Source organism: Phalacrocorax aristotelis, chromosome 15 (genome assembly GCF_949628215.1).
Source record: "Phalacrocorax aristotelis chromosome 15, bGulAri2.1, whole genome shotgun sequence".
NCBI lineage: Eukaryota > Metazoa > Chordata > Aves > Suliformes > Phalacrocoracidae > Phalacrocorax > Phalacrocorax aristotelis.
Window position 1 is genome coordinate 15,386,011 of NC_134290.1, and position 27,887 is coordinate 15,413,897.

The window sequence follows — 27,887 nt, forward strand, 5'->3', positions numbered from 1 at the left end:
GTCAATTTTGAAGGGCTGCTTAAAGCAATGATTCTCTTTCAAAATAAATGGTCCAAACATTTCCTTCTGTCCTTTGGGGAATTAACAAGCTTTAGAGCACACGGTTTGGTGCTCATGCAACTAGGAGACAGACAGAAACCCACAGTTCTTGTAATGCAAACCAACAAACGTTAGGATATACAGAAGTCTAAATATCAAACAGTTTAATTCCTTGTCTTCCCAAGGTCTTTCTTGCAATAGAATAAAGAAATTTTTTATTATATTATTCCAGTCTGGAAGCGTAACCACTTTTCCAGCAATATGTCCTCCCATTCTACTCCTGTTCACCCTTCCCACTGCTGTCACCAACGCCCCCTTTGATTCCTGCAGGAAAAAAGTACCTTTCTTAGTCATTTTTAGAAATCAGAATTTCATCAAAACCAAAATTTTACCAATTTTTTAACCCATTTAGCCTTCTCACACACACTACATTTTTAATTCCAAAAACCTTTCTGAAAATCTTTCTTAAACATGGGGAATTACATTTAGGCAAGTAATTATTTATCCTTATCTCACAGCCTGAGACACATACAGTTTCGGGTTTTTTTTTTTTTGCTAATTCTTCATTAAAAATACTAGAGGAAAAAAAAAGATGCCTTAAATCTGTAGGACTTTTAGAACAAAATATCCTCCTTGTTTTATTGTGCCACAAAAGCATGGTGATTACTTCTTCCCCCCTTCCATCAGGGACTGATTTATTTAGTTGATGAATAGCTTTGCATGCAACAATTTGAAATCCCAGTTATTTCTGTCTCAATAGTTGCTATGCTTGTAATTATTTCAAAGAATAATAATTACTTTCACCCAATCTATTTGAAGTTAAAAAAAAAAATCAATTTTTGAACTCAAATCCATAAAACCACAACTTAGAAAGTCATAAAGGATTGCAAAAGAGTCAAACTTGTGAAATATTAAACATTCATGGAGAATGCAAGGAGGCCTAAGGTTTTGTTCTTAAAATATAAGACTTAAATTTATGATACTGTTTAATATATCGTACAATCCCCTTTTTTAGAAGGGAAAGATGGAACCATCCAACTTAGTCTTGCAGAAATGTGACCACAACAAACTGAAACCCATAATTCTACTTGTAAAAATAGGCTGTGTGCTAAGATTAATAGACTTTACTGTAAATCCTGGGGAAGCAAGCATTTTTCCTAATATTTCTGCATGCAGTAACATCTCTTAGTCACTGTGAGATCAGCTGTGACTGAAAGAACCCAGATCAATCCAAGGCAACCAAATTGCTTAACAACCTGTAAGGTATAGTGTTGGATTCCTCACCTTCCTCAAACTAATAATTGACTGAGAAGAATACAGCCCCAAGCCCAGCTCTTGTTTTTGCAACTTGACACTGAAAGTTCATATTCATCATCATATTTTTTAAATATATTAAAGTGATAACCCTGGCATAAAGGCAAGTGCTCAGAAAATTGGACTGCTGGAATAAAACTGTCCATGAATCTTTAAAGTCACTTGCATGTAACAAGAGGGCCAAATTTAATCTCTTTATTGCCTGTATTCCCTAAAGGGCTGCTGCTACTTTAAGCACACTCACTGAGCAGGTAGCTGTTAAGTATTTCTTTTCATTGTACACAGTCAACGTGTGGCCTTGGGCCATATTTTCTGCATACCATGCACATTCTGTACTCAATATAGACTTGTTCTCCTTCTGGGATGTTCTGTTATAATTAACTTCATATGAACATTTTGCTAACATTAGCATTTATCATTATAACACCCTAGGAGTTGTTATATTCTCTCCATCTTAGTCTGATTTTGCAGACGAGAACCCAAAATGTCATGTGTCCCCCAGAACCTGACTTTTCAGGGACCTTGGCATTTTGCAGTCAGTGAAAGCTGCAGCGCAAACATAACACGATGCTGATAGTGCTCAGAGCTAAACATCACAAGTATATTACATTGCTCTTCAAAAAACCAAGACTGCAATCACTACAAGTTGATCTGAAAACAGCTCTTTGCCTCCCATGGCCCGCCTTGCTCCCTGATTGCCCACGATAGAAGCACTGGGAAAACACATGAGGAAATGTTTCTGCTCTCATTTCTGATGGTAGCAGGATCCACAGCCTGGGCGAAGAGCCACGCATGACAAGCGCCCTCCTCCCTGGCCCACGTCTCCTCCACAGCGTGCAGAGCTGCCTCCTCGGGACAGGGTAGTCCCGCTGCGGGTAGGGAGCTCCCCAGGCAGCAGGCCATGCTCCGTGAGGCTGAAGCACCTAGAGACTGTAGTGTTCCGCCACCGAACACAAACCCCACTGCTCTTTCCAGAGATTTAAAAACTTGGCCAAATTTAGGAAGGTCTTCATGAGGACAGAAGAAAGCCTAGGACAAAGTCAACCTGTTGACCCATTTCAGGTCCCTACGGTTCACGCTCCCTGAACTTTAAGTTTCTGATAGGCAAGAAGTTTTTCTTAACATCACTCTGGTTTAGCCTAAGCACACACAAAATCCCTCAGTGTGAAGCATATTTCTTGACCCAAATGGCTAGTTTCACAGAACTAAAAACTAAGGTCTCATAATGGAAGTGTTGGGAGTAATTATGATTAAGGTAGCTTGTCACTGCAACCTGTAATTCAAAAGACAAAATGGTGATTTCATGCACAAGGGAGGCTTAGGGCATAGTTTCACAAAAACAGTATGCCAACACCAGTGGCGACTACAGGCAGAGCGGTCCAACCCTCTTTGCCACTGGTTACAGAGCAAACTGAATTGGGGAAGCACATCTGGATAAAAACCAGCACCACTTTGCCGCAGGAAGGCTAGTGCTGGCACGCAAGAGGAGTATAAAGGGCCCCAGCAGCGGAGAGGGGATGGTACCTTTTCCAGAAGGAGCACAGGGTAAGCCAGCTTATGCCAATCTTTAAACAATGCCTGACAACTGCTACAGTTTTTAGTAATTTCAGTCCTTGCTTCTGCCTTCAACAGGCTCAGGTTGGTATTCATTTTACTGCTTGAAGTCTTGCTTTGCCACGTTTTTCCTCCTGTTCACAAGGTGTCCAAAGTGGCCAGGAAAGATTAGAAGAATAGCCTATATTTTATTTGTTCAATTTCTCTACATTTGGAAGTTTTTCACTCAGAAGCGAGGAAAGCAAGTTTAAGAGACAAGAAAGACTGAGCGAGGACTTGAGAAGCATCTGAAAGTACTTGCTTTAAACAGGACTATATTACAACTATTTTTTTATTCCAGCAGTCCAAAGCTGGGGCAGCTTTCTACCTCTAATGCAAGCCTTAGTATCAACATAGAAAGCTCCAGTTGGGACAGGTGGTCTGCTCTACTTTGAATGAGCAAAATAAATAGAGAAGCTAAAAACAGTGAAAAGAGACATTAAATCATACCTTAGAGCTCCTGCTTCCCAGGCTTCTCATGAGTTATGTCAGAGGGAAGGGTTCCCCCTCTGAAAGTATCTATTTGAAAAGCAGTATGTAAAACAAATAGTGGCTTCCTACAGCTTTAGACTTCCAGACGAGCTTGCTACTCAGATGGAGGAATGAACAGCAGAAAATTAAAGTGTCACTTCACACCATTGGTGCTCCCTGAGCCTCAGCTGGAGCTCTGTATTCTGCTCCCCTGTGCCGGCGTGCAGCCCCAGGCGTCACGGTCTCAGGGAATGCCAACTGGAGCTGCTCATAGGGCACACTGGCAACTGGTGAAGTCCTACCCAAACGGGCGAGTGAGGAGCCAAGGTTTTTACTAACATTGCGAGCTCTTTACTTTAATTAAAAACATGCAGATCAATAGTCACTCTTGTAGATACACATGGCATTGGCTTAATTAAACCAGTTGGTTCTTTTCTTTCCACAGCAATCAATGAAAACTATTTTCATTGCTAACCCAACAGCATCCTGGATCTTAAGATTTTAGTATAACTCTGAAGCACTGAGCAAGCAAGGCAGTATACACAGGAGAAGAAAAACCCACACGTTATCCATCCGTGGAGAGCAATTATTTAGTCTCAAGTCCCATTTGCTTTCCAAACAAGACACTGCTGAAAATAACTATGGGCCATATGACTTTTTGTTGTTGTTTTCAAAAGAATGCTTGGTACAAGAGCTTATCAAGTACTTACTCCCTTTCACCACAAAGCAGATACAAGAACAGACAAACTTCCAGCCAAGTAAATTGCACTTTTCGTTAAGAACATAACTTTTTGAGGATGTGCATTTTCAAATTTCATAACTAGAATATAAAAATCACACAGTACACTAGTGATTGAAGAAGCTGCAAATTACAACCCAGAAATCCCCAGCCCTGGTCTCCACCCATACTAGCACCACTTAAGAAGATTAGTTGTTCACACAGCCAGAGGAATGAGACTGGTAATCATTGTAGTGCAGTTTATCACTTAAGTTTCCTTTGTTGTACTATAGGTGCAAGAAAATAGACTGAATTTTTAAAAAAATTCATTTGTTCTGTACACATTTGCTGTCCAGTGAGAGACCGGGTATGCAAAAACCCCATATTGTAACTAGATCTCTTCTTTGTGTTACAGATCATGACAACTTCAGTGCTTTGCATTATTTGCTTATCCAAGACTTCATAATTCTTTCAGGATGACAGAAACACATCAGTTCCGCTGAAATTCCAAATACTCCTCTGCACTACCTTAAATCAATAAAATTGCTTGTATAGAGAAAGAACTGAAGTCAGCAACAGATGCATGAGAGTCACTTAATTTCTCTAATGTGTTTTAAAATAGCTAATACAGGACAGGCTTTTTATATAGCTTGGCACATGTGTAAAAATGTTTAAGCCTTAGGATCTGAATTTTGATTAGCCTCCTCTTTTGGGCCTCTGACACAGTCCACCTGTCTCTGGTCACTCTGGATTGTATTTCTCCCCAGAAACAAAATGGGATGCAGCATGACAGGCTCTCTCTCTTGCTGCCCAAGGACTTCAAAGAAAGGTCTCTCATGCATCATTCCTGGGGAGCAAAATCTCCCTGCCAGCCTCCTGAGCACCCTTCTGAAATTGCCAATGCCAAATGGAGACCCAGAACACTGACCAAAGCACTCAGATTCACCTCACCTCTTGCTCCTCCTCCCACCTATGCAGGCTTGTCCTAGACACCAGCCAAAACAACTGGTGTGAGGAACAGCACTGCTTGTCAGCTCACTGAAAGAGCACAGATTAAATACGCGATGGTTCCCAGTCACTGGTCCTAAAAAAGCATTCATTTGGGCCTCACCAGCTTAAGCAAAAACCACGAAAGTGAACAGCAGGGATAGTCCAGTGCACCCCAGCATGAGACAACAGCCTTGTGCGTTGCCAGGTGCTCTGAAAAGGCCAGAAGCCTGAAGTGGAGCTTGGTACTCGAGGGTCATGTTTGGCTACCTCAGGAAGCTGCAATTGCTGCTGAGAATAGAACAGGTTTAAGGTGCCTATGAGTGATCTCTATGCAATACTACCCTCCCTTTCAGCAGGTGATGCAGGGTGCCCAGCCATCTGGCCGTGCCTCCGAGAAGCTGCTGCTCTCTAAGTCATTTCAGCATGTAAAAAGGGAAGTAAGGAATACAGCAAGGAAGACAAGCCCTTTGCACCGTACAGCTCATCACTGTAAAGCCCCAACCAGACCGTGCTCCATTCAAGGCAGCTAGCATGCACACATAAGGACATTCCCTCCCCCAAAACCAAAACTGCTTCACCAATCTTCAACCTGTTAATAAAGAACAGGAATGTTCTTCGAAAGCAAAAGATGAGTTTGCTCCAGCAGGATTTTTATACTTTGCTCAAAAGTTATTGAATGAGCCAGCTAGACTCACTACATCCAATTTGGGCTTCAACTATTCAATATATTCCTGGCAACAACTCTCCTACGTACCGAAAGAGCTACTACTCCAGCAGATATTAGTTCCAGTTGTAATTCAAAAAAGTAGTTCATTAAAATGCTGTCATGGTATGATAATAGTGTTTTCAAAAACCTGTAAATCATTTTAAATGCCTACATTCTGTTGAAATTCAGAAGGATTTAACTACTACTCATATTAAGCAGGGCTGGCCAAAACACTGACAGAAGAGTTGTTCTAGACCCCAAATAATTCTCTTCTCCAGCCAGCCTTAAGAGTTCATTACTGATATTAGCTTTTTGACAGGATAAGATTTAAAAGTGAACATAAGATATGCATTTTTCAGAGGCATGCTGGAAAACATTGCCGTTCAGTTCCTTCCAAATGCACTGAAGCAAAATTCTCCATACTCTACCAACACCAGCTAGCTGCACCAGCAGCAAACTATCAACTGCAATAAAGCTTTTGCTGTGGGTTGTTAGATTTGGGAGAGCAAGGGAAGAAAATGCCAGCTTTCCAGTATCATCTGATTTCAGGGAGAAAGAGCTGACAAATCCAATGGTCTGAGCTGGGAGAGTGAGCACCGACCCCTGGCAAGCCATGAATAACTGGGGCAACGGGATATTCACACAAGCAGGGAGAGCAGTTGCAGCAAACTGGCTTTTTAAACCCATTTGGGAACCGACTGTGACTTCAAGCAGCAAGTTTGACCCAAACAACTCCCATCTTGCACCATCAAGATTATCTGTTCAACATTCGACATAACTTTTGTGTTATGTTCTGTGTATCAAAAAGTGCAGTTTCTAGAACTGTCTTCCAGATAATGAAGTCAGTCATTGTGCATCAGGCAAAATGCACTTTCTTTTGGAAAAGAAGTGTGAAGAATAAGAGATTAAACCCACTGCATTAAAGTGGGTAGAAAGTCTGTCAGCATGCCAAAGAGCAGCTTGTACCTCACTTAAATTTGCTCCAGGCACTCCCAGCAGTTATTACTCTAGTCCAATGTAAATATCACTGTTTTCATATACCTGGGTTTCTTCTATCTAAATCGAAATCTTCTAATCTAAAGCATTAACCAGATTTCAAAGTTGACCTGGAATTAGTGCTTCACAGGTAGACAGCAAATTAAAATGGTTTCCCATGAAGTCATCAAGCTTAAATACAGGTGACCTAATATAATTGGTGATGTTCACAACACAGACCAGGTGTTGATAAATCTGACTACCGCCGAAGTAAATGGATGCTGCTGTAACTAGGATCGCTTTGTGTCATACGCTGAGGAACGATTGCTGCTCAAGCTCTTAGCTTAGATGGCATTAAATAGGCAGTTTCCCATGGCATTAACTGTTAGTGCAAGCCAGAGTCTGACATAAATACATATTCAGGGAGCATCAGCTTTTTCTACCCAGCCATGAGGCACTGGAATCTTAGAGAGGAGCCTCAGCTCATTAGACTGTGCTATAAACATATTTCCAGCAGTCTGGATACTGTACCAAAATAAACAGAGGCATTAAAAGCAGTTCTCCAGTATTTTTAAAGGGGCCCAGGAAGGACAGTCAATTGGGTTTACACCCAATGTGCTCTTTCTAATTATACAAGGAGGTGATCTGAGAACTCCTCTATATTAAGACAAAACAACAGATTTCATGAGCAGATGAACAAATGCCTCCCATGGATACGCATCCTGCGTCCTTGTGCGACATCAGCCTCACCCTAGCAATCTCTGCTCGCACTCTTTATGGCTTTTTCCTTTGTGTATTGCCTCTGTATACATATCAAAGTCTCCTCTGCATCCTCCTTCAGAATATTATCTTATAACCCTGAAGAAACTCTTCTTCCAGTTTCCCTTCATGTTCCCCTAGCAGGCAGACCTGGGAAATCATACCTGAGACATGGCTAAAGAGTTTTCCAGTGAGGATGGCAAACTTGGAAATCTTTCCAGATGTGTTGAGCTCACATGAAAGCTATTCCCTCAAAATGGCAATAATCCATGGTTTCTTTGCTGTGCTCAGGCACCAAATCTTAAAGGTTTCAGTGCCCTATTCAAGTTGATCGAAACGGGAAGTGGTTTTAAAAGTTCAGAATGGAAGGAATGGACAGATGAATGAACATAATAAATTCTCACTTCTTTAGGAAGCCAGGCTACAAACAGTAAAGTGTTCCAAAAAATCCAGAATACCATAACAGACTTCCTCTAGTTTCCAGAATGATACAGCATTTTGAATAAGTAGGTATTTTCAGCAGTTATTTATGTATACAAGGTAAATCTGGCTATGGCATAGGTTTAAAAACATACTACTGAATGAAGGTAAACCCTGCAGGGCTTAGGAGCAATAGGTAATATCTGCTTACCTCTGAATACCTTCGGCACTGAAAAACAGCTGAATAATTATCACTAAACATGTTCAGAACAAGCCTAGCAACTCTTTTCTCTGTCCAATGCTTGGTCTTTGTTGATATCACAGTGAGCTCACCACAAGCAAGGATCAGCTGTTCACAGCGAATGTTCAGCCTGGGCCTATGTGTGTACCATAGGTTTTACAGCCAAGTTTCTCTTCTGATACCTAACCCTGACCAGGGCATTCAGATCAGATGGCTCCAGACATTCCCACCAGATCTCTTGGCATCAGGCAAAAACAGTGCCAAGACGACATGTTCGTACACCTGTACAAGGAAATAATTTACAACTATGTTACCAGGACGATTAGCCAAAGGGCAAATAGTTACAAAATTATTGTTTGGCATTTTCTCTAGATTACGAAAAAAAGAAAAGGGCAAGTACTAGAAGGTGAAGAAGGTGGACACATGCCACCTCCGTTCTGGCACAGTGAAACACAGTGCTGTCACACCCACCGAATTTAGTGCATAACAGTATCATCTCCTGACAGGTGTAGTATGAGCAAAGGCAATTATGATGGAGTGCTTCAGGGTAGGAAAAGGAAAAAACCTGAACTAGGCTGAAGTTTTTAGTATTTCTGCTCCAGAAACTCAATTTTTCACATAGCTTTTGACCTAGTCACTTTTACTGACATTGACAGAGGATTATTATTCCTCCTTGTCCCTTCCTGTGTACTCTCCTCTCCAATAATAGGGTACAGCTGCCAAAGTTACCCAGACATATCCCTGGAAAACTGTGGTAAATGTTTCATCTTTTGGCACTCTACTACATGGATGCTAGCATATGCAGCCTCCACATCTTTAAACCTTTTCTTGCCCCGAGAGGAGAGGCAGATGTTCTCTGGAAAGCTGGTTCTAACAATCTGTAACAGACCTGTAACCAAAACCCAGCATTCAACAAGCATTAAAACCAAAAGAAAACATCGAGTTTTCTATAAGGTTAGCAAGAGCAATGAGGCTTTTAAACAGGCAGTCAGAATTAATGCAGTTGACTCTTGAGGTGAAGTAGTGATACCTGCAGACAGCCCTTACGGGAGGACAGCTGACAGCCGGAGCAGCAGCAGCCTTTCCACCAGCAAGCTCCTCTTCACCAGCCCCTTGCAGACATGCAAGAACTGATGTATGTTTGTGCCTTGTGCTTGAATGAAACCCAGCTTGGACTCTGACAGCCCCCAGACTGTGACAGAGAAGCTATTAAGGAAGCCATGCAAATGGAAGATACTTGAGTCACATCTGAAGATGCCACATTGAAATGACTCACAGCATCACAATGGAAATTCTGAGGAATTTCATAAATCAGTGAGCCATCGCTGCACGCTCACATTAAATGATTTTCCTGAAGAGTGTTTGTTAAGAGCTACTAAAAATCAAGTAGTTCATATGCAGAAAAAATTAACTAAATCAATTTTCCTCTCAACTTGTTCGACTGACCTTGGTGGTGCAGCTGGGGATGAAGAAGGTCAAAAGGGCTTTTTTTGTTGCTGCCGCTATCGTTGCTTTGTCACAGTCTCCTTCTCCTGCGTGTAAAGATTCATATAAATGTAGAACTGATGGGACATCTACCTAGAAATTGTTATTTTTGTGGGGATTCCGTTTACACGCCCAGGCGCTGGCAGCAGGGCTGCAGGGGCTGGCTCTGTGAGGAGAGGCCGGGGCCGCCCCGCGCCGGACACAGCCGGTTCCAGCCGGTTCCAATGGCCCCACCGCAGGGCACGGCTGAGCCCCTCGGCCAGGCTGGTGGCACCTCGGGGAAAGCGCGTTTAGGAAAGGGCGAAACACTGTGTGGAGTGAAGTAAAAAGTGTGAGAAACAGCCCTGCCAGCACCCAGGTCAGAGGAGGTGCTGCAGGCGCCGGGGCGGGGGTTCCCCTGCAGCCATGAGGGAGAGGGCTGTGCTGGAGCAGACACCCGCACTGCGGAGGACCCCACGCCAGAGCGGGTGGGTATGTCCTGAGGGAACTGCAGCAGGTCTCCTGACGGGAACTGCGGCCCGGGGAGGGCCCACGCTGGAGTAAACGTGCGAGGAGGAAGGAGTGACACAGGGGGACTGTTACAGGCTCACCGCAACCCCCATTCCCCATCCCCTCTGCGCCGCTCAGCAGGGCAGGAAGAGGTAGAGGAGTTGGGAATAAAGGAATGAAGCTGAGCTTGCAAAAGAAGGGGGTATTGGGAGGAAGGCGTTTAGTTTTTGTCTTTGTTTCTCCAAATCTATTTTAATTGGCAACAAATTAAATGAATTTTCCCCCAAGTTGAGCCTGTTTTGTCCATGACAGTAATCGGTAGGTGATCTCCCTATCTTTATATCAACCCACGAGCTTTTTCATTGTGTTTTCTCCCCCGCCCCGTTGAGGGGGAGGAGTGTGAGAGTGGTTGGGTGGGCGTCTGGCAGCCGACCAAGGTCAACCCAGTAGGGTTGGGTAAAGGGAGAGCCTTGAACAGGGATTCACCCAACCTGCTCTATGCAGCGCTCTGAACAGTACGAGGTCATAGCAGAGCAAGCCGGCTTTATACTGATGGCGCCAGCACCTGGCACAATCTATCTGCGTGGAACATTTCCAAAATCTGAGGCCATAAGCCGGCAGCTCTATAGGAAACATTGCAACATGAAACATAAGCAAGGGTGCCTTTAAAACTACTGTCATCACTAGCTCTGATCTTTCAAGCTTTTATCCTGACATTTGCTACCCTTGCCATACAATACTGAAGGAACGGATGGAGTAGTGACAGGTCCCACACAAAGTGCTGAGGAAGCAGCAGCTTAAAAAAAAAAAAAAGAAAAGATGATGCTAAAAAAAAAACCAACCCACAAAAAAAAGGAGAAAGATTATTTCACCAGAAATCAGCCAGCCAGGTTTTATTAATCCTGACTGTACTCACAGGATCTACAAAGGAATACAGACTACTGTACTTCTTTACATAATTTTTGCCAATCACCTCTTTAAGCTAGAGATACTGCACAGAAAGTGGTCCTACAGAAAATAATTTTTTTAAAAGGGGGGAAAAAATCAACTTGTTAGCTTTAAATTCATTAAAATACTGCACTTTAAAGGAATTCAGGAAAAAGAGATAAGGATTTAAGCGGGGGCAGGGGGGGAAACAACCAACCAACCAAAAAAATAAGAAAGGACAAAACGCCAGAATTTGTTCCGAAGGCTATTAGAGTATTTTAAACTGCTGTTGCCCATAAAATGAACAAAAGTAGCAGAAAAAAAAAATTGCCATATTTAAGTGCCATGTTCCTGTGATAATATGGAACAGCGTCATATGCTGCAATAAAATGTTTTAGCTGATCATTTCTTGTCTTTTTGGCAGTCTGCTGACACACTTTTCAAAGTGTTAATTAAAAAAATAATCAAATCAAAACTACAAATTGGATAGACTTGTGCCCTACAAACAGTCTCTTCTGACCACTAATTTGTGGAGCTGGGGCTCAGCCAACTTCCAATGAATCCGTGGAGAGTTTCCAGCAAACTGTCATCGCAGCAGGATGCAGTTCTTGATAGGGTGATCATACATGGCAAGGGAAGTGATGCCAAACTGTCACTAAACAAGTCTGTTTTACTGTGCCTGAATCTTCCTTTAAGGATCATTCGAAAATGGAGATTGGCAGTTTATTTCCAGATATATATTTATAATATAATGCACCTGAAACCTTGTAGTACCCACACGGAAGCATGCTTTTTTGATTATTGTCACATTGTGGGAGAATGACAAAGAACACTGGACTAGCTGTAGCTCTACAATGGAAATAGTTTTAACCATTTTTATATTTATAAATAAAATAGGCTATGACAAGAGACCTGAACATGCAGTACTTTCCCCTTAGGGATTCTGTTTTGGTTTGGGTTTTTTTGGTGTGGTGTTTTGTTTGTTTGTTTGTTTTTCTCTCCATTTTCTTCAGTTTCAATTAAAGAATTTTGGATTTCAAATACATGACTGCATTTTAAGCGTGCCTCGTACAGCAGCCATCCTGTGTTCATTCACTAATTATATTTTTAGGAGGTTATTTCCAAGATACAGTTAAATAAGCACAAAAAGAAAGCTAATTTACATGTAGCATACCAATAATAATAATTTCTAAATTCAGTGTAGATCTATTGACTTTTGACAGGTTTCTACTTTCTGAACATGGATCCAGGCAAGTCTACTACAGCACAGAGTACAAATGAGCACTGAGTTAGTCTGAGCCTCCCTTGATGTACCTGCCCTCCAACAGCTTCAAAAGATCACAGGTAAAGTCAGGGAAGTGATAGTCAAGTGTTTTTATAGTCTTGGAGAAAAAAATAAACTCCCTTCTGTGTTACTGCCATGGGAAATCAGAACATGTCATACCACTGCACTTCTTCCTTAGATACAATTCCTTTGTCTGAACATTAAGATGGTGGAAAAAAAGAAAGAAATCCATGCCTATTGCAAGATTAATGCACAATAGTGGCATCTTATACTCTCCTGTCTTTCCACCCTGTCACCTACTATTTAAATGAGAACAGACTGGTAAATTGTCTGAAGTGTCCTCTAAGAGAGATACTTTAGTTTGAATCACTGTTTTCTGAACTCAGGAAAACAAATCGCAAACAAGACCTTTTCAAGACTGCCCCTATGGTAGAGGCTGATTTAAGAGGACTGACTTTCAGAGGGTAGGCTCAGTACTTCTTGAAAATTAGAAAGTCCAGCTTGAAAACTGAGGAGTGAAAAGAAGCACCTAAAGACTAGCAGCCACTGGAAAAGCTGATGTGTGCGTGTTCTGATACCTGTTGATGGCACTGAAAGTGCACAGGTATATAGAAATGTTGCATGATATTTTCCATCCTAAATCACTTTGCCAAACTGACTGTTAGACTGCAGTCTTCCTGCTAGCTCTCCCCTTCAAGGAAAATATTTGTCCCACTTTAAGGCTTTAACCACAATGATTCAGTCATTTCCAGGAAGAAGTTGAAGAATGTTATTCTTTTTTTCTCTTGAAAAGCTCATCAATTCTAAGTTACGGAACAGGATCTTGTCCTTGGGGAGCAGACAGTCCTCTTTCAGAGGGATAAGGCAGGCCCAGGACGTGCAGGATGACAGAGGCAGCTGAAGTAATGCAACCAGCCAGGAGGACCAACAGTCCTTCAAGGGATTTAAACCAAGCATGCAGACACTTGAATGGCTAGGAATAATCACTTCACAGCGAGATTTTAATTGGCATGTCAGGAGATCAGAATCAGGTTCTAGCTTTAGGTGGGCTTCATCCCATCTGCGTAATTCTACATAGCTTCATCAAGTTATTTAAGCAGGCATGGTAAGAAAGAGTAAGAAGGGGACTAAGGGTGAGAAGTTTGAAGTAGATGCAGACTGTTTAATTAACTATCTCAACATAACCGTGAACTCTTTTTTATTTAAAACAAACAAACAAACAAACCCCAACACCACAGTACACCATTCCTTACTCCAAAGAAACGTATTCCAAAAGAAGAGGCCAAACTGGGACTAAAACAGAATGTATATTAAAACCTTAAGTTTTCTAACTGAAGAGTTGGCAGGACTTGCATGCCCAAGGGAATCAATCCCTCATCAGACATGCAGGCATCCACCCATCATGCATGCATAGTATGCTGTTTTGGAGACATATCACAACATACACAATGGCAGATGCAGCCCAACAGAAAAGTATTTTTAGGGGAACCAGGAAGAAAACTGGCAAGAAGAGATGCTTTTTTAATGCCAAGTGGGTACTACACTCAAAATAGCTTTTCCTCATTTCCAAATAAATTGAGGCAACAAAAATAAATAACATTGCTCTGAAAGATGTAAACTTTCAGAAGTTTGAAAGAACACAGAAACAAAAGAGCATAAAGCACATTCATCACAAAAAAGCAGGATCCAATGTATCGCTCCACTAAACAGGGCTCTTGTGTTCAGAAGGGGACATCATCACTGGCAAATTGATAGACATCTCCTTCCCTGTTGGCCAGACCCAACTCTCCGTACTTTTCTGGATCAAGTAAATTCACAGATTAAGATTACAGAATTTCTTAGTGGGAAGAAGATAGAAATGTTGGTCAGCCTCTTTGGAAAGGATACCAAATGCATGTGAGTCACAATAAAGCCAGTGACCCACCGAGAGCACTTACAGTTTCTATACAGAAAAATTGTGCCATTGACTCATAAAAGCCACCCCAGCTCAACAGAAGGGGCTAGATTTTGAATGGCACCTCATAACCCGGAATCCCTTTTCTCTACTCTGGCATTTCAGAAGGAGGTAAACCAGCAATGGATCACCCTCTGTGTGTAGTGGGCAAAAGGCCTTATCCACATGAACAGACTGATCTGGAGGTCCTGGGTCAAAAGAGACTGCGAACAGCAAAAGGACCCAGCATAAGAGCGAGGCAAGAGGTAGCCAGATAGCCCAGGAAGACCCAGAGCGAGTGTAAAGACCACTCAGAAGTTACACAGGGAGCGAGGGATCTGTTGTGTAAAGGGGTTAGCACTTAGTCCAGACCCATGTCACTCCTTGAGAGGGGTAGTGGCTGTAGGTTGTTGCTTATGACACTTAAAAAACCCTGTACTTCTCCATGTCCTTCTGCTGTTAAGTGCCTCTGAAAGGGTAAACCATGCATTCAGGTTGTGCTAAAAGTCAAGGGTCATGGCAGTGGTCTGCTACAGCAGCCATGCTGTTTGGGGTCAGCGCAAGTCCTGGGGCCAGATACCACAGAGGATAAAGAGTCAGAAGGATAAGACAGGTGAAGAAAACATGGGTCTGGCAACCACCTTCTTCAGGAGCACTCTAGGGCCTAAAATTCACCAAAGGAAGAACTGAAAAAACCCACCTAGATAGTAAATGCAGAGACGTTAGTGGCTCAGAAGTGCATTTCTATTTTATCGGATATGAATTATAAATCAAACACAGCAGGATAGAGAAGGAATCATTAATTTTTCAATTCTCGAACCACAGATACCACGTTTAGCTCTATACTACTAGCTTCTGTAATACAATGCAAGAAAAGTTATTTGGCAAAACTAATTAGGCATTGTGGAATGACATACAAATGAAAGTTTAAAGACTACAATGGTACCATTAAACTTTTAAAGACAGACAATGAAGCTTTAGTACATATGTCTCCACATTCATACATTCATGCAGATTTAAGTGTTAAGGAAACAAAACAGAATCACGTTTTGACATTCCCTTACGTTTGAGGATGGCCCAAACTGACTTTGGATGGAGTAGAAACTGCAGAATAAACCATATCTTCAGACGCCCTCTCTGAAAGAATGATCTCCATTGAGTCCCGGGCTGACAGGGCATTAGCTTGGAGTTGGCACTTATGTGCAACGCCTCCTGAACACGAGTACTCCCATTGTACAGTGCCTCTCTGCCTCAGTTTCCCTCTTTGAGGAACAGGGGTGATAGCACTGGTGACCTAATTCACAAGTTCTGCTGCTTTAGACCAGAAGGGACAGAGACATCAACACAGGGATTGGCACAGTTTTGCCCCAGCTAATTAGCAGTATAAGAAACAGTCACAGATAAAATTTTGCACTTAATGCAAAAGAAAGATTAAGCTACTTGTCAGAGAGAGTATAGAAAGATTTTTGCAGGATTAAGACCTGAGCCCAGGCACGAGGCAGCCCTAATAATAGTCCTAACCAGAAAATAATTTTAAAATATATATACATACATATAAACACCTGAGCATTTTCCCAGGTCAGTGTCTTTTACGGCCTTGCCCTCTGACTAACGGCATCTCCTGGGCAACTCCCAAATGGGAAGCACACATAATCCTGCAGAAGTCAGGATGGGTCCCCTGAAGGCTTATGGCCACGCTCAAAGCTTCCTACCAGCAAGGGCCCAAACGTGAAACAAAAGATGACTATGCTATGTTCTATCTCGTCTTCTTCAGCTCAAGCATTAGAGAAGGGAAGCAGATGCTTCCCAACGTGTTGAACGCATTGTTTAGCAGCAGCAGCAGGGCCAAATTCACTGTCACGTCTAAGACCTTGTATCTCATTATTGCATCTGTCAAGTGCCATTTTCTGGAAATGCACAAAGATGACACGACCAGAACCATCTGATTTCAGGGAACCAACCCTTTCACTATTACAGACGAAACTGCATCTGCCTGTCCTCCTTCACTCTCCCCCAGCTTCTTGAGAGCATTGCTTATATAGACAGGCTTTTATTTCAAAATCTAACTTTCAAAATGGATATATTATGTAAGATGAGGGTACGTTCTCAGCAGAGCTCTGCCAAGAGGAGCTGAGGTGGTCCTTGCAGTTTACTTTCTGATACGGTTCTGTGTCTAGACATGGACTAGAAGTTTACTTCTGCAATATAAAAAAAAAATTTAAATCACATTGATTAAATGTCCACACCCAGCAAATCCTGTTATTTTACTCTTGCATTGTCTTTGCACTTTGAAATTTCTGTGGCAAAAATTAATCCCCTTTGCTGCAGCAGATGCTACAACCTCCGTACATGAATTAGAAGTCACCTCACCAGATCCAGGGGTTTCATATCGCCTTCTGTTTGACTTGTACCACATATCAGGAAGCAGCCATTTTATATACTACTTCCTACAGAATTATCAAAACGTGGTCATTTGAAAAAAACCTCCAGTGCCTGTTGATGCTTTTATTGGTTTTGCCACAGAGGCTCGTTAGCCGTTTACACAAAACACAACATGTGCAAAACCAGCCTGCTTGTGCACTGATCGAGTTAAAAACTACAGAGGCTGTCGCTTTGTGCAATGTTATTTTAAAATGCACGTAGTATGAAATCTCTCTTCAGAGCTGCATTACTACACAAGCTTGTACTTGGTTCTTTGCAGAGTAATTAGCATACAGTGCAAATAGAGTTAAAGAATAGGATGAGAAGTAATGACCCTGTGAATTAGGATACTAAATGATGACTACATTATATAACTGATATATAAGTATATTATAACAGGGTTGGCATGCATGTTCTGTCCACTGTTAATGGCTCTACCTGTAGCAGTTTTCGCTAGCCCCTGCGCACTTCTCAAACAGTTTTAAGCACTTAACCTGGTTCAAGGCCAGATGCAGAAGTTACAACCAAAGGTAGGCAAGAAACAGAATTGATTTGGAGGTAGGGACCAGAATAACATTTCTCATCCAATAAATTTGTGAGAATGGGGAATTCCCATTGTCACCTAATAGCAATTAAGAAAGGAGTCAAGATTCATTACCAGAAATGCACATACGCAGGAAAGTGTTCACGCCTTTGGGTCTAGTAATTTTTAGCCAAGACAACATCAGGGCTACATGCCATGTAACACCCAAAGAAAATGAGTCCTGCCAGGCCAAACCCCAACTCCATCCTAGAGACCTTCATGAGCCATAGATGTAAAGGACAAAGAAAGAGCTAACATCCATACAATCCCTAAAAATGAACCTAGATTGCCAACTTGAACCACAAACATCATTCAAGGAGTGACCTGTTAGAAAAGTAATTTACTTCCATGTAGCCAGCTGAGAAGGCAAGGGTTGCAGCAAGATCTTAAAAGAGAAAAGATAGATGCAAGGGTTACATACCATACAAGGGAGAAATGAGATAATTTTAAAAATAAACAAACAAAACAACCCAAATCCTTGAGTTACTGGTCAAAGTCACAGGTTTGACCACATGAGGATGATGATTTGGACAGTCCCTGTTCCACCGTTGTGCCTTGGGATGTTGGAGAAGCCAAATTAACAGTGTGCTTCCAGGCAGAAGTCTCTGGGCAGCGGTTCCTGAGCCCAATGCTGGCTACAAACCCCTTGGAGGGAGAGTGCGCCCACCTGCACAACTAATGGCTCCTGCTGTTTGGAGCCAAGAAACTACATAAGCAAATGCTGGGTTTTGGTAAAACACGGGAGGTGGTTCAGCATGCTGCTGACAGCAGACAAGGGTTAACCACTGGTGCTCAGCGTTATTAGATCCTAACACATCTGGAGACTCTTATTGCTAGGGCAAACGTTAATCTTCAGAGAGAGCTAAACATGCAAAATGAGATCTTGCTCATGAGAAAAGAGTGAAAGGCAGGTTATACACAATGAAAATATTCCCAAAAAGCTTTTGAAACCGAACTGGCTGAAAGGGGGGAGAGGAAGTGTTTTTCCGTAAGAAAATACCTGCCTCTCCCAGCCGACTGGGATCAGAGTACACAGAAAAGTTTTAAGCTGAACCTTCCCATTTTGAAGCATTTCTGTGATTGACCCAAGTTCAAATTAAAATTATGCTTGTTTATAGAAATGTCCAAGCTTTCCTTAGTCCCAGCACTGTACTTAAGTTGTGTTGATATAGATATTACATTGGATTATTTCCCTGAAGACATGAAAGAGTGCTAATGTAAATGCCAATTTAGTTTTAAGAATCCTGGGAGAGTAAGGCTTTGTCTGACTTTATTTATGAAAGCCCTTATATATTTAAGCAGTTTCAAGTTTGCTTTGTTAGGCTCCAACTTAAAAAGTAATTTGTTCATTTAAGAATACCCTGCAATTAGTTTAGTCTGAGCACGTACAGGGGTTTTCTGGGGAGTAGTCATTTCAAAAGCAGCATATACAAACCTTATTTCCATGGGTATTACTGAGTAGTCAGCCTCTGTGAACGTCTCCCTTCATCAAAAAATAATGATATCATTTTATATGCGGCTTGACAAAAATCTGTATTTCATGTATTCCCATCTTCCTATTGCCTGCCTTGCTCCACAGAGCATGCTGTCCTGCACAAAGGGCAGCATTTCCTAATGATGTGACTTCACACAACATTAAAGTACATCACAAAATGGTGCACATGTACACTGGAAACAGCTGCTTTGGTGTTTACATCTAAAATTCAAGAGGTCCTTTTTCCTGCACCTGGCTCCACTGGCCTTTGTTACTGGATGATCTCAACACGCAGCAGTAGAGAACAGATATATTTCATAAGGATTTCACATTTTAAGTCCACAAATTCTGCGTTTACACTTTTGCAAACAGAAAACCATGGTAACCACTGCAATATCTAAGTAGGGGTTACTGAACAGTTTATTCCATAATACCCATCCTAAGAAAAACAAAGAGTCAATTACCCACTAATGTCTGCATAATAGGTTTCAAGCTCAGAATTTTAGGCATTTCGGACAGCTTTGAAGCAAGTCTAGCTAAATTGCATTAGTAGTTGCAGACGAACAATCAGTGACTAATTAAATCCTCTTTCTGGATACAGATTACTGGCTGAAGATTTATGTAGTATGCACTATGGTGTAGTGTACTCGTTTGAATTAATTATTGCAATCACCAGGCAAGGATCCCCAAAACTGCCTCTCCTACTGTAAAACAAGATCTAGGCTCTACTATGTTTTTCCAATCTATGCAAAAGAATAATACAGAATTTCCATTAAACACCGCAGCATTACTGGTTCAACCCCCATGCCTCTTCCTTCCAATTTCATTAGCAGCTCCCACTGACAAATGATCAACTACTAGTAGCTCTGTATCAGTGCAGCCAAATTGCACATTACTCTTGGATTAGTGAGAAAAGTGGCTCAAATCAAAGGACAGTAAATCAATGTTCCACTTTTGCACTGGTTACACAAGCGTAGCACTGATTTAGCTTTTAAGATACCTCTGCCCACTCCAGTATGCATCTATTACATGCTCTAAATTGGCTTGTATGACCTTATTACTGTATTCCAGACATCTTCCAATGCAAGCTAAACAAAACTCCAGGCCCTTTGTAGGCCTTCAAAAGTTTCCTTGTAGCTTATACACTAAGTACAGTAAGAACAGAAAATGTGGTCCAGGTTAGCTTTCACAGGTCCCACATAGATCCCCATGCCACAGGCTCCTACAGCTGATTTCAGCTAAGAAGCACCTACTAACAGAATAAGTTGTTTATACAAAAATGTAAGTGTGTAATTAGCAACTGTCCCAGGTAATGAACCTCAAAAATCAGACCTCCAAGGTCACCAAATGTACCCGTGTTGCAATTTAAGTTTTATTCGTGTTTTGAACAGTAGCATCCCTTAGTTTACATTACTAACAAACCAGCTGAGTTCCCATGTCACTTGAACAATTTTGTAGAGATCACTTCTATTTATAAAAAGGATACACGTGTGGCATACTTGGACAAACATGGACAGTATTTAAATTGGCATCTTGAAAAGGACCTTTAACAAAAATAGAAGAATTGTTTGTGTACTCATGTACAAAGACTGAGAGGCCCATCCTGACCTAATTGAGGCACTCTCTCATCCCCATTTCCATACACCCACATCCTTGATCTCTGCTCATTAGGGAAAATAGAACAGAGGTTGCTACTGGCATAAATCACACACCGACTACAGCTGTGGGTGGCCCATGTGCAGGAGTAACTTCCATTGCATTAGCTCTCCTGCCTTTAAAACTAGACCTACAGGGAGCATTGAACTGCCACTGTGATGGCTGCACGCAGATAGCCGTGCCTCCCACAGCTGACGACGTCGAGCTATTTACTACGGTCAAACGAAGATTATTCCTTTTTCCCCTCCCAAACTACAGGAAGGAAAAATATTCCTGTTGATAATAAACATGGGTTGTTTTTTTTTCTAAAGGAATGAATTTTAATAGCTTTCAGAAGCAGCCTGTATGCCAACTTTGCTGGTCCCCTTGGAAGCAACGATGATAGAATCAACTAGTTAAAAGCAGTAAAATTGAGCCCTCTTCCAGGTTCTCACACTTCAGTTAAATGGATTCTCCTGTTGAGATCGCCTGTCTTTCTATCTTGCATGACAAGTTTGTCTAGATTCTCTTTACAAAAATTATATACCAAGATGAAATTGCCACTGTTTAAAAGGACATTTCTTTGTCATAACAAGACTAAATATTTTTCAGAAGCTGACAGACATGACAACTGAGATGACTTAGGTCAACCTGGCAAGCCTTACCTTTTCTGGATCACAAGTAGAGTGGACAAGGAAAACCTGCCGTTAAAGATGCATTTAAGATAGAAAATGTTAAAATACCTCAGGAGGCAAAACTGCACTACTTGAAATCATTGTTTGTGACGTCAGCTTTGAAATTCACCTAATTAAACTGATAGATGCTTTTTTTGCACACCTTTTTCCTCTATATACTGTCATTTGCATGGCTGTTGGTGAATGTACATATCCCTGGTGAAGCTGCTCCTTTGGGTCTTTGTGGGAGACACAAAACCAACAACCCGCCCCCCCAGACCAGAAATAGGTTAATACTCCACGTAGTGAGGTAGGCTTTGGAAAGAAAGTTCAAGCAGGGGGATTTGTTGTTTTTCACAGTTAGCACTACCGATATCGAATGAATCCCTAGAACGGCGAGGAATAGACAAGAAGATGAGCTTTGTGTTGCAAGGGCTTCAAAATTACATGGATATCTGGTATAACCATTCAGGTAGCACGAGGGCAAAGTGGATGAGGAGTGAGGTAGTGTTTCCACGTGTTTTCATACACACCATAGTAAGCCTTGAACTTCTGGCATCATAAGCCACAAGCAACAACCACCCACACTACACCCAAATCCACCAGCGGCCTTCAGCAAGTCATTAGGCAGAAGCCAAAGCATGAGAGAGATGTCAGATCACACTCCAAGGCAGAATTCATGCTGTACAGCAGCACCTCAAGATTAAACAATCATCTGAGCTATTATCTTTATTTTCTTTTTTGTGCATCTACTTATCAGCATCCAGTTCAGTTTCCTCTAGGCTGGTATAAAATCTACCTGTGTTACAGATGAAGCTCCATAACATCTGTAATATACTCTTTAAATCACATTTTATAATTTATTCTAACTAAAATCAGAACACTGAACTGGCAGAAGTGAACATCTGAACATCTGGAAACAGTACACTGAAGTCCTTAAAATACTTTAGGTACAAAAAACATCTTTGGATACAAATCGAATTCACTGAAGCAAAGATTATCTTCTATTAACTTGACCTTTGCCAGTGACTAAACAAACCCAAGTCAAAAAAGCAAAAATGCTTTCCCCTCTTGTGATCTATGAACATAGAGAAGTCATGGGAGGATGAGATCTAATAGAGAGTTCAAGAATTTTAGGTAGACATGTAATTATACCTCCATTAACTGCCACCCAGAACGGTTACTACAGTTTTGAACTTTAAAAAGCTATTACATATTTATTTTAGGGCTATTCCTGTGCAGGATCATATAATCAGGGGGGTGGGGGGAAAGTGTTTATGATTTATGAAGTGCCTTTATCATCCTATAATTGTGTGTGAGTTCATACACAGATAACCTGTATGTTTAAGCCATTGCAGAAATGCTGAGTCTTTCTAGTTCATGAAATACAGAAACATAGTGGACAAATGGGGAGGGAATACCAAAATTTGTTTAAACATTCAAGCATGAACCTGAGCTTTCCTTCTTGCTACAGTAAATCCACAAGCCCTCCTGTTGACCACAGTCTCCCAGGCATTCTTCCTCCTTTTACCATCGGAATAGCAAGGGTGTAGGCTATTTCCCTATTTTCCTTCCATCCCTACTGCGACTTCAACTTCAGCTGCTCTTCTACACCAATTTATTCCTTCCTCGGTCGTTCCTGAGGGTTACTGATATTCAATTCCCCAGCGTCGCAGGCTGCGGTAGAGTGCCAACTGAGTGTGACTGTGGCGCACGCCTAATGATTACCTCCCGTTATGACTTCTAAGAACAAAGCTGAAGTCTCATTTTCGGTATTGACTGAATGAGTTTTTACCTTGCTTGTGCTTTCACTTCCCCCAGACAATTACCAATTTATTATCCCTTTTAAAGGAACAATATACAGCAGCGTTAATAAAATTGTATCAAAGAAGTAGCGACACCTGGACCTTCGTTATGAATTATATGTTTCTGCTGTACCTCTAAGATGCTGAAGTGATGGCATGCGACAGAAAAGAGTGTCTGAAAATCAGGCTTTTATCAGAAATTTCTAGTCTACAATATTCAGCAAAAGAATGAAGAGCTTTTTTTCCTCCTTACTAAAATGAGACACAGTTTTTCCTTAAAGCCTTGTGCCTCTAGCTTGCTGTATAATCCATAGATACAGGCACTGAAGCTGCTAAACTAACTCGGAGGTTCTCAGCGCTATAAACTACAGTAAGTAGCACAGTTTAAACAGGTGAAGAGAACGATTAGCCCCAGAGTAAGAGTTCATCGAGAGGCGTCATGCTTTACAGCATTGAGCTTACTGGCAATTAGCTGCATTCTCTACTACTACAGAAGTTACACAACCAAAGGTAACATGGGAAGTTCACAAGACTCAGGTTCTTTGTATGAAATCGAAGAACACACTAAGGTTTACAGCATAGCAGTTGGTGGTCCAAAGCATAAGAGCCCAGACTTCGCTGAAATGGGGTAAACTCTTATCTCTAACAAAAAGCCTTATGAGAAATATGAAGAAAAAAGGGTTTTGGTAGAAATAAGTCCAGGTCCGCTACAACCGAACCACTCTGGATTCTTGCAGTATGAAGAAGAATTGGTTCTTCCTTCATTATGCCATTTGATTTGTTCATATAAGTAAATTAACCTAATCATTATATGTAACATTATTGATACGTTTCTTCGTAATGCTTTGAGTTAATGATTGTTTACTCTCCTACTGTGACAAATTAGACCACCTACTCAGACATTTATATTTATTATGGAAGGAACACACACGGAGAGCTAAAAGCCTGAGATAATACAACTGCAATATTTAGTTGTCTTTCCAGGCAATAATCTCGATAGCTAAATAGTTCAGTTACCCCTCATAAAACCAGAAGGACTACAACAGCCATAGAGTGAATCCTAAATAGTTAGTGAGGAAAAGGAATAAAGCAGAATCTATCATGGAATTTTCCCAAATGGAAGTATAAGAGCACCACTGATCAAAACCACCATGAACTAACAGCGGATAGTGCGCGTTTGAAACACTCTTTATATGCTGTTGTTTAGCAAAGTCGTCTGGATAAAAGCTAAAAAATAAGGACTACATTGCTAAAAAGCTAACCCTGGCCTTCAAGTTCAAAGAACTTTTCATCTAGCAGAAGAGACTCGTAACATGTGGCTTGAGCCCACAAACACGCCTAGGGAGAAAGCAGAGTCAGAGCCTGTTTTTCATACACGTTACTCAGAAATCTTTGCAGTGCCCCAAAAGGATTATTTTTTCTGTTCAGTAAGTGGTTTTAAAAAGTTATTATTCAATTTTTCCACATTATTAACCTCCATTATTCAGTTCCACAGCACTGAAATTCCTGAAGTCCCTGATATCCCACTGAGTGGATCTGCACCCAAAATTTGATATCTGGGCCCCACCCATTATCAGTTTCGTGTATTTGTGCACAGGTAAGTTCATTAGCAGACACAGCAGCCTTCGAGCTTAATGACACAAATACAGAATTAATAACCACACGTGTAAATCTTCATCTGGTAAAGTTCTTGCACTATGACAAGGAAGCACGGATTGTATCACTGACACTGCTTAAAGCAATTTTAGGCCACTGCCTCAACTGCTGCACATCAGTGATCTACCTAACATCAAAAGTGTTGTGCAGATTAACACCCCTGACAGTTCAGGCCTGTCTCAGCCTTGAATAACGTATCACAACAAAAAGATCTTCAGGACACAAAACGCTGCCTGTGGAAAAAGAGGAAAAAATTTACATGGTGAGGAAAGGGGGGAAGAAATGCCACCACCACACAAGAGACGCTGCTCTCATGCATGCTGCTCACTTTGATTCCAAGACAAAGATAGATTTTACTAAAACTGCTCAGGATAAAAACCAACAGCAATTCCACACAGATTTATGTGAGTATTTTTGAACGGACAGGACTTCAGATACTGCCTGACAACAGTTGCTCAATTATGTGTTACTTTAATTACACACAGAACTTGGCAGCAGCAGAGAACGTATGTCTGGGACAGTCCTCAAAAAATTTACTAATGCTTGAAGATGCACAGGCCAAGTTACAATATGGAGAGACCCTAAAAATACTTCATTTTGCATGTAATTATTCACTGATAACAGAGGGAGCATAGTGAAGTTTGAGATTTGGTAACAGAGTAAAGCCAATTGCTTCTTCTGTACAGTAACAGACTCTAAAACGAACATCTTGGTGTCCTGCTGCCAAAAGGATGTTTCAACAACAACTGTCTTACCAGGAAAGTCTTACATCACTAGGCAGTTTGTAGCTTGACATTGGAAGTGTCATGAAAAAACAAACATACAGCTTCCACAACAACCTTAGCATACATCCTTTTCTCAAGATGCAGGAAAAATAAATGCCGGCATTAAGACCCCTTTTTGGGACTATGAAACCATTTAAAAAAACATTCACAACACCAGTGTCAACCAAGTTCATCACAAAAGCCAACTTCTGTCTTGTGTTTGCCTGCGAGCGCCAAACTATAGTTAGATGCCCAAATGACGAATGACAGGCTTCTACGTGTACCACTTCTTGGAGCTCGTACCAGGTCCTGAAACAGTATAATATCCTGAAAGGATTTACCAGTACCTCGTATCAAACACACTAAAACCAAGCAACGAGGAATCAAGTCACATTAAGTTGAGAGCATAACTCAGTGTCAAAATCCGTCCCAATTTAGGAAGCTGTTAGACAAAACGACATTGGTGTTTTATTCTGAAATCCTACATTAAGATCACCATCCTAGTAATTAGCATTTTAAAACACTGAGAATCATATTGCAGCCAAACCAAGAAGGATAAAGATGTAGACACATACTCCCACTGTTATATAGCCTTCTGCTTCTAACAGCTTCACCGAGCTCTGTTAAAAATTAGCAATGGCGAAACAGGGAAGACAGAGTTTCAAAATAAGCGAAACAATTAATAACCAACGGGGATCTTTTCACCTTCCCAAAACGCAGCTCATTTCAGAGCACAGTTTTGTAGCATCTCCCTCGAAATACCAGCAACGCCTCTGCAGGGAAGCCGCCGCTACCCCAGCGGAGGAAGGCTTTGCCATCTACATAACTCCGGTTTATATAAAGGAAACAGAAAGCTAAAGCACTACACAGCTCACATATTAATATAACTACAGGAGACCTGCAAGCCGACGGCCAGAGCTCAATTTTGCATTTAAGGGCGAAGGGAATGAAAGGAAACGGGGGGGGGGGGGGGGGGGGAAGGAAAAAGTTTCCCCCTCCCTCCTTCAAGCAAATCTAAATTTGTTCATTAGATGCTCAGGCTTTTAGGGACAGTTACATAAAAATATGTAGAATCCGTAACGCCGAGAACAGGATTCCTTCCACTCGCGAAGGCTCCGCCGGAGAAACCGCGGCGCGGGAGATGAGGGAAAGGCCAGCTCCCCGGCTCGCAGCGGCGGAGCCTCTGCCCAGGCGCGGCCGGGCTGCGCTCACGCCTGCCGGCACCGGGGCGGCGGGGCCGGGGCTCGATCGCTGCCCCGGGGGCCCAGCCCTGCCCGGCTGTGGTTACCCGGCAGCTGCGGGGGCTCCGAGCGGGTTTTATCTGCCGCGAAATGGTGGAGCTGACTGTCGGGCACGTTTCATGGTAGGGAGACGATCAGCTTCTGCAAACCAAAGCCGGGAAGGGAGAGCGGGCGGCGGGCGGGGAGCGGGACCAGCCAGGCAGGGCCTGGAGGGGCTGTCAAGCCCAGACGCCCCCTCCCCCGGGCCGGCGGCCCCAGCCCGGCCCCCCCCCCCCCCCCCGAGCGGTACTTACGTGAAAACAAAAAATAAAGTAGTCGAACCCACTAATAAGGCAGCTGCTGTGGAGACAGGGATGTATTTAGTAGGTTTAAACCTCTTTCCGGTGCTGCTGGGCATCCTGTAGTTTACACATCACTATGTAAATCCGAGCCGAGAGGAGGGAGCCGGGAGGGATGCGGGGAGCCTGCGGCGCGGGCAGAGCGGGACCCGGGCGGCGGGAGGGGGGGACGGGGAGCAGCTGACCTCCAGCACAGGAAATCCCACCCACACCGCCCGGCCCACTCGGCTGATGTCAACCGGCCCCTTAAGGTAGCGCTGCGGGGAGAGGGGGCGCGGGGGGACCGGGGGGGGGCGCGGGGGGACCGGGGGGGGGCGCGGGGGGCCGGCCGGGCCAGCGCCCAGGCGGGGGCCGACCCTCCCTCCCCGGCCGGAGGGGTGGGGGGGCGGCCCAGCGCTCCCTCTCACAAGGAAATAATAATTAAAAAAGCTATTTATTAAGCTTTACAAGGCTCGCGGTGGGTGTTCGGGGTATTTTAACAGCTCGCTCCGCAGCCGTGCTCCGGGGGGTGGTCGCGAGTACCTCAGTGGTGCGGGCTAGCTGAGCTCGGCCTGGAGGAGGGGGGCCTTTCGGCCTATTGCAGGGTCAGGGCCTGCGGTAGATTCAGAACTAGTCAAGCTGGGCGCACGCTGCGCCTTGCTAGCTCGGCCAGTAAATCCCTAGACTTCGTTCAGCTAAACCCAGACACGCGGTGCTAAGAGAACTGCTGCACCGCTGCCAGATTGAACTAAGGTGAATAAATGAGCGCAAACATAGCTGAAATGACGCTACACTCGGTTCTTCTTAAATCTAGCCGCTAGCATCAGGAGGCAGAAGTAAGAGGTAATTTAAGGTAACATCAGAAAGTTCACCAAATCGGCTCTCCGAAGAGCACTGTGTGAATGGCTCCTATGTTCACGGTCAGGGGGCACCACCCAGAAGCTCTCATTAGTCAGAAAGAAAGAAATCCTG

General features: G+C 42.6%; 1 protein-coding gene across 3 annotated transcripts in view; it reads right to left on the reverse strand.

Annotated features, from left to right (window-relative positions):
• Positions 1 to 27,123, reverse strand: part of ZDHHC8 (zDHHC palmitoyltransferase 8) — a 116,817-nt gene extending 89,694 nt beyond the window's left edge. For 2 of the 3 annotated variants that reach the window (XM_075109980.1, XM_075109979.1), the window contains exon 1: positions 26,892 to 27,122. In XM_075109980.1, the coding sequence (XP_074966081.1) occupies positions 26,892 to 26,995 (104 nt within the window). In that variant the 5' untranslated portion in view covers positions 26,996 to 27,122. Of the gene's footprint in view, positions 1 to 26,891 lie in introns of all 3 variants that reach the window. The other variant, XM_075109978.1, reaches the window with a different exon arrangement.
• Between the last annotated feature and the right edge of the window lie 764 nt (positions 27,124 to 27,887).